Source organism: Aythya marila, assembly GCF_965140915.1.
Source record: "Aythya marila genome assembly, chromosome: W".
NCBI lineage: Eukaryota > Metazoa > Chordata > Aves > Anseriformes > Anatidae > Aythya > Aythya marila.
The window spans coordinates 18,908,949-18,919,489 of NC_139081.1; the positions used below are offsets into that span (position 1 = coordinate 18,908,949).

The 10,541-nt window shown below is 44.5% G+C and overlaps 1 protein-coding gene across 1 annotated transcript in view; it reads right to left on the bottom strand.

The window, feature by feature from the left end:
* LOC309889527 (E3 ubiquitin-protein ligase RNF38-like) overlaps positions 1-10,337 on the bottom strand; it is a gene marked incomplete at both ends in the record, with an annotated part of 174,573 nt that extends 164,236 nt beyond the window's left edge. Inside the window, 2 exons of the mRNA XM_082782374.1 lie at positions 9,820-10,015; positions 10,194-10,337. Of these exons, the coding sequence (XP_082638500.1) occupies positions 9,820-10,015; positions 10,194-10,337 (340 nt within the window). The remainder of the gene's footprint in view (positions 1-9,819; positions 10,016-10,193) is intronic.
* Between the last annotated feature and the right edge of the window lie 204 nt (positions 10,338-10,541).

The window sequence follows — 10,541 nt, forward strand, 5'->3', positions numbered from 1 at the left end:
TCCAGTTCTTGGGGGTAAAATGGCAGGATGGGTGTCACCATATTCCAATGGATGTGATCAATAAAATAACAGCAATGTCTCCGCCAACTAGCAAAAAAGAAACGCAAGCTTTCCTAGGCCTCGTGGGATTCTGGAGAATGCATGTGCCAGGCTATAGTCAGCTTGTGAGTCCTCTATATCGAGTGACTCGAAAGAGAAACTATTTTGAGTGGGGCCCTGAGCAACAACAGGCATTTGAACAAATCAAACAAGAAATAGCTCGTGCAGTAGCCCTTGGGCCTGTCCGTACTGGACCAGCTGTGCAAAATATACTTTACACTGCAGCTGGGGAGCATGGCCTCACCTGGAGCCTTTGGCAGAAAACCCCAGAAGAAACTCGAGGTCGACCTCTGGGCTTCTGGAGTCGGGGCTATCGAGGATCAAAAGCCAATTACACCCCAACTGAAAAAGAAATACTCACAGCATATGAGGGTGTTCGAGCTGCTTCAGAAGTTGTGGGTACAGAGGCACAGCTCCTCTTGGCACCGCGGCTACCTGTGTTACATTGGATGTTCAAAGAGAAAATTCCCACTACACACCATGCAACTGATGCTACATGGAGTAAGTGGATAGCGTTAATTACACAGCGGGCTCGAATGGGAAAACCCAATCGCCCAGGAATCCTGGAAGAGATTATGGACTGGCCGGAAGGCAGAGATTTCGGAGTGCCAACAGAAGAGGTAACCCGTGCTGAAGAGGCACCACCATACAATGAGTTGCCAGAAGACAGAAAGCAGTATGCGTTGTTTACTGACGGATCCTGCCGTGTGATAGGGAGCCATCGGAAATGGAAAGCTGCTGTGTGGAATCCCATGCGACGAGTTGTGGAGGCCATGGAAGGGGAAGGTGAGTCGAGTCAGTATGCAGAAGTAAAAGCCATACAACTAGCCCTAGAGATCGCCGAAAGACAAAATTGGCCAGTATTGTATCTCTACACTGACTCATGGATGGTGGCAAATGCTCTGTGGGGGAGGCTGCAGCAGTGGAAAGAGAGCAACTGGCAGCACAGAAGTAAACCTATTTGGCTGCTACCCTGTGGCAAGATATTGCTGCCCGGGTAGAAAACCTGGATGTAGAAGTACATCATGTAGATGCCCACATGCCCAAGAGTCGCGCTACTGAAGAACATCAGAACAACAAAGAAGCGGATCGAGCTTCGAAAATTGAAGTGGCTCAGGTGGACCTAGACTGGGAACGTAAGGGTGAGCTGTTTGTAGCTCGATGGGCCCATGAAACATCAGGACATCTGGGGAGGGATGCCACAAACAGATGGGCTCGTGATCGAGGGGTGGACTTGACCATTGAGGCCATCACACAGGTTACCCATGAGTGTGAGACCTGTGCTGCAATCAAGAAAGCCATGAAGGTAAAATCTCCCTGGAACCGAACATTTTCCAAGAAAGACCTATGGAATGAAAAGATACACCTGCCTATTAATCCTGTCCTGTTAAATCCTTGTCCTGTTAAAAGACAAGGAATAATGATGAGAATGCTTGTATGCTAAAGTATGGGGATCTGAGTGTGACACAAATGTTATGGAATAAGGGGTGGAGGTTGTACTGGGTCTGGCTGGAATGTTAACTTGCCCTGCAGCAGCCCGTACAGTGCCATACTCTGTACTTGTAGCTGGAACAGCAGTGTTATCACACCAGTGTTGTGTCTACTGCTGAGCAGCAGTGGCACAGCATTGGGCCTTTCTCTAACCCTCCTAGGGGGTGGGCAAAAAGTGAGGAGAGAAACATCACTAGGGCAGCTGACCTAAACCAATCAAAGGGATATTCCATACCATGTGATGTCACACTGAGCAATAAAAGGTGGAAACAGGAAGAAGAGGGGAGGGGTGAGCTCTCGTTGGGAAAACGTCGGTCCTCCTCTTGAACACCGGCTGCGTGCGTTGAGGCCTTGCTTCAAGGACGTGGTCAATCATCGCTCATTTGTGGGAAGTAGAGAGTAATTTCTTTCCTCTGCACTTCCATATAGCCTTCATTTATTTTCACACAGAATCACAGAATTTCTAGGTTGGAAGAGACCTTTTGTTTGTTTGTTTTCCTCCCTTCTTTTTATTTTTCCTTTTCCCCTCCCTTTTCCCCTTTCCCTTTTTATTTCCCCTTAGTTAAATTGTTTAGTTCATGGTAGTCTTTATTTAATTATTATAATTATTTCCCTTTAATTAAATTATCCTTATCCCAACCCGTGAGTTGTTCTTTGCTTTACTTCTCCCCCTCCTCATCTAAAGGAGGGGGAGTGAGAGAGCGGTTGTGGGGTTTAGCTGCCCAGCACGGTAAAAGCACCACACTAGGAAACCTGGAAGTGATTGTGGACTGGTCAGAAGGCAAATATTTTGGGATATCACCGGAGGAGGAGGTGGCCCGTGCTGAAGTATAGAGATTCAGGTAGTTTAGAATGCAGAGAGTCTTCTGCTAGGTCTAGGTATAGAGAAGACGATGCTGTGCCATCAGGGATTCAGGAGGATGAAGATGAGGATGTTGAAAAAGCAACAGTAACTACCCGAAACCTATACCAGCGTGAGCTACGAGATATGCGAAAAGATTTTGGTTGCTGCATAGGAGAGCAGTTTGTCACCTGGCTACTCCGGTGCTGGGACACCGGAGCCAATTGTGTGGAATTAGAGGGTATGGAAGCCAGGTGTCTGGGATCCCTGGCTAGGGACGCAGGCATTGACAAAGCAATTGGAGATGGAGCACAATCTCACAGCCTCTGGAGGCATCTCCTCTCAGCTGTGAGGGAAAGGTATCCCTTCAAGGAAGAACTTGTACATCTACCAGGCAAGTGGACCACTATGGAGAGGGGAATCCAGTACCTGAGGGAATTAGCCATATGGGAGGTGATTTATGAGGACCCAGACAACAGACAAACATCCACACAAATATCCAGATGAAGTCAGGTGTACACGACCCATGTGGCAGAAATTTGTACGGCGTGCACCATCATCACATGCCAGCTCATTGGCAATAATGGCCTGGAAAGAGGATGAGGAACCCACAGGGGATGAAGTGGCTAAACAACTCTGGCAGTACGAAGAAAGTCTCTCCTCTTCCTTACAGGCCCGTGTCTTGGCTGTGGAGAAACTTTCTGAAGAGTTCCACCAACTTAAAGAGAATTTATCTTCCTCCCCACCTGAACAAACCAGTGTCCGCCAACCAAAAGAGAATACTTTGGAGAAATTGTCTGAAAAGTTCCACCAACTTACAGTGGACTGTTAAAGACTACACTGAAAGCAAAGGGTGCTGGGACATTCAGAAACAGGGATACACATTTGGCAAAGGCCACCTGGTTAGTCAATACTAGGGCATCTGCCAACCGAGCTGGACCTGCCCAATCAAACCTGTTATGTACTGCAGAAGGGGATAAAGTTCCTGTAGTGCACATAAGAAACATGCTGGGTAAAACAGTCTGGGCTACTCCTGCCTCAGGAAAAGGCAAAGCCATTTGTGGAATTGCTTTTGCTCAGGGACCTGGATGCACTTGGTGGGTAATGCAAAAGAATGGTGAGGTCCGGTGTGTACCTCAAGGGGATTTAATACTGGGTGAGAATAGTCCATGAGTTGAATTGTATCATGTTAATTGCTATATAATACTGTATGTCATCACTACCATGACTACTATATATCCTAGATGAAAATGGTGACTAATTAGAATGTATGGGAAAGAGTGTAACCTGAGCATGACATAAATGGTACGGAATAAGGGGTGGCTAGATGTCCTGGTTTCAGTTAGGACAGAGTTAATTTTCTTCCAAGTAGCTGGTAGGGTGCTATGTTTTGGCTTAGGATGAGAAGAGTGCTGATAACATGCTGATAACATGGCTTTGTGTGTGTGTTCACACATTGGAAGATACAGAGAAGATGAAGTCAGTTTCTTCTTGGAGGTGTGCAGCAATAGGAAGAGAGGCAATGAACAGAAGTTGGAACATGGGAAATTCCAAATAAGAAAAAAAAATTAACATGAAGATGGTCAAATACTGGAACAGGTTGCCCAAAGAGGTTGTGGTATCTCCATCCCTGGAGGTGTTCAAGGCCCTGAAATACCCAATCTAATTAATCTTGCTCTGAGAAGGAGGTTGGACTAGATGACCTCTAGAAGTCCCTTTCAACCTAAATTATTCCACGATTCTGAGTGTGCATGTGTCTGTACATGTAAGTACATCTCTGTGTCTATCTCTGTGGACACTGCTTGTAAAATATAGTAAGTATAGTTACCCCCAAATTTTGAAGAGGGTTTAATAATATAGTGTTGATCTTGATGTTTTACTTTTGGGCAAAAAATTGAAAACTTGTTTTCAAGAATATGACTAACATGATTTTCAGCAACATCAAAAAAATCAACTTCCTGATTCTACAAATAAGTGCACAACTCATTCCAGGTAACAAATATTTAAATGCACTAAGTAGATTTTCACAGATCCAAAATGGTCTTTTCCCAGGGTACGGGATATGAGAGGAATCATTTCTTCTCCCCCATTTACACACCACCTGATTTGGTCTGTAAAATATCATAGATTTTCTTAACACTAAAAGATTAATCACAGATCATAATACACATAATTTTATATAAGTCTGTGTCCTGGTTTCAATTAGGACAGAGTTAATTTTCCTCCTAGTAGCTGGTAGGGTGCTATGTTTTGGATGAGGATGAGAAGAGTGCTGATAACATGCTGATGTTTTAATTGTTGCAGAGCAGTGCTTACACTAAGCCAAGGACTTTTCAGCTTCTCGCTCTGTCCTGCCAGCAGGCAGGCTGGGGCTGCAGCAGGAGCTGGGAGGGGATAGACCCAAGACAGCTGACCCAAAGTGGCCAAAGGGGCATTCCATCCCATCTGACATCATGCTAAACAATAGATAGGGGTGGCTAGCCGGGGTGGGGGGCCGGCTGCTTGGGGATAGGCCTGGCATCGGTCAGCGGGTGGTGAGCAATTGCATTGTGCATCACTTGTTTCTAACACATTATTAGTAGTAGTACTATTGTTATTGTTATTATTATTTTCCTGTCTTAATAAACTGTCTTTATCTCAACTCACAGGCTTTACTTTCCCGTTTCTCTCCCCCCCCTCCCAGAGAGGGAGGGGGGAGGGTGAGCGAATGGCTGTGTGGTGTTTAGCTGCTGACCGTGTTAAACCACAACAGTTTGATTTTATGACTAACAATGAACATTCATCTACTATGAGGATCCAAACACATTGTAAAACGTAACTATTTATTTAATTTTGGCATTCACAAGAGCTAAACTCTAAACAAATGGCTCCTAGTACCATAGTGGCAAACAAGCTTTTCTGACTGTAACATCATCTCTAACAGAGACTGCTCAAAAACTGAATGCTTAGCATAGGATCTGTGTTAACGAAGACCAAAACTTTGGGACAACTCCCTCAAAGCTCCATCCCTTTTCAGATGACATACGAGAAATAAAGTGAATTCTTCTAATCCAATGGCAATATCTTGGTACACAGTTACCCGGACTGTGATGGAACTGTACAAGTGATAAAGGTTCTATTTCTTTACTATACCTAAGGATTTCCATGTCTCAGGCAATGTAAAATCTTTTATTTCACAGTGATACACTACTTAAATTTTATTATGAGATTATCAGAAATGTGGGAGAGCTGAGAGAGGATTTGAGATCAGACTTCAACCTGAGCTGTTCAACTACACCAAGAATGACCAATTTCTAAATAGCAGAATTGAAAGGAAGCTTTGTCAAATAAAACTTGCCTTCCTGAGATCATTTACATTTGGAGAAGATTTTATTATTGAAAGAGGGAGTTAAGAGAATCTTATCAAGTAGAGAGAGAGTGCTCACGGCATTAAATTAGGATGCTACTTAGTGTCTTTGCTAACTATGGTGCACTGTGCAAATTAACTAAAGCAAGAAGCCTTGGGCCCCTTACCAAGGTCAGTCTCCTAATAAGAGTGTGAGCCTATCTTAAGAAACTGGTAGAAACTGGTCCTGTGGATGGACAAGAGCCAAGGAGCAACTGAGTCTGTGAAAAGACAAGAGGTCAACTAGCGGTGACGAGGAAGAGTCATCAATCTTCATCCCCACGACCCCCGACGACCACCACCAGAATACACTGTGCAAGCGCAGACGGTAGAAGTTTATGGAAATGACTCCTTGGAACTAATTTTAATACAAAGCGGGGACAGGTTATGAATATGTGTAGGCGTATTGTGAAACTTCATGCATATGTAATTCTTTACTGCATAGAACCAAGGCAAGTTGCCATGTCAAGTGTGCACGACTTTGGTGGGACTACCCCCCCCCCCGTACTACCCAGCACTGAATAAACATACCTACTTTACAATCTTACTGATTGTGGAGTCCGTTTCCGCAAGTCATTATCTGCTAAGTATCATCTTTTGTGAAAAGCCTGCATAATTGGGGAAGAAAGAGAGCTACATAAGAAGTGGTCTTCAATATGCGCACATGCACACACAAATACATGCACGTATTTCTGCAATATAGAAAACAGGTCAAAAGTAAAAATTAAAATTATTTCTAAATTTTTAAATGGTATTCCTTTAAAGCATTCCCAACCACAAATTCCAAAAGAAAGCATCAAACCCTGTTGTGTATAAAATATATTTCATTTTAGATTAAGATTTCTAAAAGTGTAAACATCTATCCTACAGACTTCCATAAGTCATCTAAGTAACTCCCCAAGACATGAGTAGCTAAAAATATACTCTAGGAAAGGACTAATTAGGTAGTCTATTTTTCCATGCTCTAATCCCAAAGAATGACCTCTCATTGCTTGCTGTTTTCCCTGCACCAATACATAATTACTGACTTAATATATATAATAGCTATATTATATAGCTATTATATATAGATATATACATGTATGTATACATATATAATAGAACTTACTGTCATATCTCTGATTATAACCACAAGCCTGTGGCAAGTTCTCATTCTGCCATTCTGCCAAGGATCCCTAAAAGAACCCACCTGTCCTCCACAGTGATGGGTGACAGAGCCCAATCCTGAAACCAAAGTTGTTTAAAATTTAATCTTGTGGGCAATCCCAATGCAGTCTAGAAGAGAACTCCCATATTTAAAAATAAATCCACAAACTTGTGTCTTGAAAACATCATAGCTCCAAAATAAAAGTGAATCGAGTGGTCAAAAGCTGTTCCTGGAGGGATATCCGTTGTGTAACCATTTTTAAGAGGAAATGGACCTGACATTTAAAAAGTCAGGTGTCAAATGGCCAATATACAGAAATGATTAGGAAGAAAGATAGGGTGTCTGTAAGATGATGTTTTCCCAGCATTTTGGAGCTACCAACATAAACAAGAATTTAAGAAGCCATATCAGTCTTAATAATAGTTTCAAAGGACACTGACACTATGGGAAAAATGTAGTCAACCAGCCAGAGGTTGCTTTAGATTTACATATGCATGTAATTTCAGAACTGAAAGCCACTCCTGAAGGACTACAAGTTTCTCCACAAAATAAATATTCTAAATAATACATATTCTAATAAATATTCTAAAATTCAAGCACTTGATGCTTCAAGCACAAAAGCATGTCAGTTCACTTTCCAATACCAATAAAGCCAAAGGACAATAAGAGCACAAGTAGTCAGTTACTCATTAAGGTAATTAAGGAAATTTATGCTATCTACTACATTTACCAACAAATTAGCTGTATTAGAGGGCTGTCTTTACCAAAGAGATCAGAGCTAACCATAGACAATCACTGAATCTCACATAATATTTTGAAGAATCAGCTAATCAAAATAGGTGATTATCCCACTATATTTAGCACTGGTGCAACCTCACCTTGAATATTGTGTGCACTTCTGGGCTCCACAATATAAAAAGGATGTTAAGTTATTTGAAAGCATCCAGAGGAGGTCAACAAAGATGGTAAAAGGGCTGGAAAGCATGTCCTATGAGGAAAGGCTGAGGACACTTGGGTTGTCTAGTCTGGAGAAAAGAAGGCTAAGAGGCAACCTCATTGCTCTGTACAACTTCCTGAACAGGGGAAGTGGAGAGGGAGGTGCCAATCTCTTCACCCTGGTGATGATCTTTGAAGGTCCCTTCCAACTGAACTATTCTATAATTGAAAGATGGGATTAGAAATTAGTGAGTGATTGATCAAGAATGAATATGTAGGCAACACTCATTGCTTAATATGTGCTACATTTGCGATGTGCCTGTGCTGCGCTTAGGCCTCCAGATAACAGGAGCCCCTGGGACCCCAAGAACCAGATCAAACCAACCTTATGGTTCGGACTGTGACCAAGGGCTCAGAGATAAGGAGGACTGTTACATGCAAGGCCTCAAGATAACAGGAGCCCCTCAGACCCGGAGAACCAGACCAAACCAACCTTATGGCCCAGATTGTGACCAAGGGCTCAGAGAGCATGCACAAGGAGACGAGGTGAAAAGTTCAACCCTGATGAAGACATCTTACTTCATTCTCATGACCCTCGGTGCCCACCACCAGAAGGCACTGCGCAAGCGCAGAGGGGAAGAGTTTATGGAAATAACTTCTTGGAGCTAATTTTAATACTAAGCGGGGATAGGTTATGAATATGTATAGGCATACTGGGAAACCTCATGCATATGTAAATCTTTACTGCACATAACCGAAGCAAGTTGCCGTGTTAGGGGTACACGACTTTGGTGGGACTACCCCCCCATGCTGCCCAGTGCTGCATAAACATACCTACTTTACAATCTTACTGACTGTGGAGTCAGCTTTCCATGAGTCACAATCAGTTACACAACCCTGGTATCATTCAGAATGCAACAAAAGTTTATATCACAGTACAGACATTTAAATGCACATTAAAATAAATTATATTGTCAAAATAAATTAAAAAAAAAAAACACACAAAACAAATACAAACAACAGGAAATATGAAGACAGCACAGATACTATATTAGCAACGTTTATACAAGAACAAATGTGCCCTATCAAATTTAATTACAGCATCTCTTCTCCAACAGCATAATTTATACTGCCATATCTGATGCTAAGAAAAAAAAATATATCTGAAAGGTCTCAAATAATGGAATAATTTTAAATGCTTCTATCCTAACACCCAACTCAGGCTCTGTGGCAGGATCCATGCACTCCTTTGAGTCACCTGGAGCAAGACAGTTCAGAAACTTTCTCCAGCAGTACAGTCCACTCAACGATTCCAACACCAGAAATACAAGGAGAAAATACAGAGAAGGAAATGGCTCCTCAACACTCCTGGAGACTCCAGAGACCCTCGGTTTTGGTAATCCTCTTTCTCTTTTCCCCGACATACTCCAAAGCTTTAGCTGTTTGCTAGGAGGTACAAAACTTGAACAAGATCCCCAACAAGTTTACTTGCTTTGGTATGACCCTTGCAGTTTTTACTCGGTCCCTTTTCTGGGGCCTCAAAATCTCCCTGTGTGCGCTGCTGCTCCCATGTCACCCCCCATGGGAGCACCCTCGGGGCCGCGGAGCAACCACTCAATAAGGTCACAAGCACTGAGGGCAGAGACACCCCAAAGGAGATGGAGAGCAATATCACAACTCTGGTCTTTCCCCCCTTCCCTGTGTGTTTTACCGCCTGGTGTCCAGACACCCGTCGTGTCTCCCATGGGGACACATACCCGGCGGGACGGGCACAATTCCACTGAAGTGTTGCGGAGGGTGTCAACTTCTGGGACCTTTGGGGGAGAAGATGAACAAAGGGGTAGTCCTTGGGAGAGGGAGTGGAGAGAAAATATCCCTCTCCGCCCCAAAATACTTCCCTGCCTCATACGCACCACTTACCTGACACAGGGGCTCTGTTGCCCGGGGCAGAGATGTGGCCGCCTCTACCCTGGCTCTGAGTTCCTTGCTCCGGGAGGTTCGGCCTGTGTAGGAGTGGCGGCGGCTGCTGGCAAAGGGTGGGGGGAGGAGGCTGTTGTAAATGAGCGGCGCCCCCGTTCATGGCGAAGCTGAGGAAGCTGGAGTGGATCGGGGGAGACTACAGGAGAAGAAAGGGAGTTTGGGGGGGGGGGGATGGGGACGGCTGCAGCAGCGATGGGGGAGGGGGAGAAGGAAAAGAAGGCGGCAGGCGACAGCGCAGGAGGAGGGAGAGGAGAGACGGCAGAAGGAGCCACCAGTCTTCTGGTGAACCCGACTCCTCTATCAGCCTCTCCCACCTGGCGAAGGGGATCCGATCGATCTTCAATGTCGTCCTCCCCGGACTTTGCAGATTCCCGGTCGTGGTTCTGCAAGCAGGCGGAAGGAAAGAGGCGGGAATCGAGCTGCACCGCGGAAGGTTCTGAGTTGGTGGCGATCAGCATCACTTCCCCCTTCCCGCCCGCCCCCAATTGGTTGGCGGCAGCCGGGGTCCCTGCCGCCCGGACAGCACAGGAGAGGTGGCAAGCACGACAACAAATTCCCTTTTGGTCTCCCCTTCCCTGCGAAGTAGCAGCAGTGGGACAAGGGGGCTGCCACCGCTCATTGTCCAAGCAAGGTGTCCCCCTCGTAAGAGGGCATAATAATTT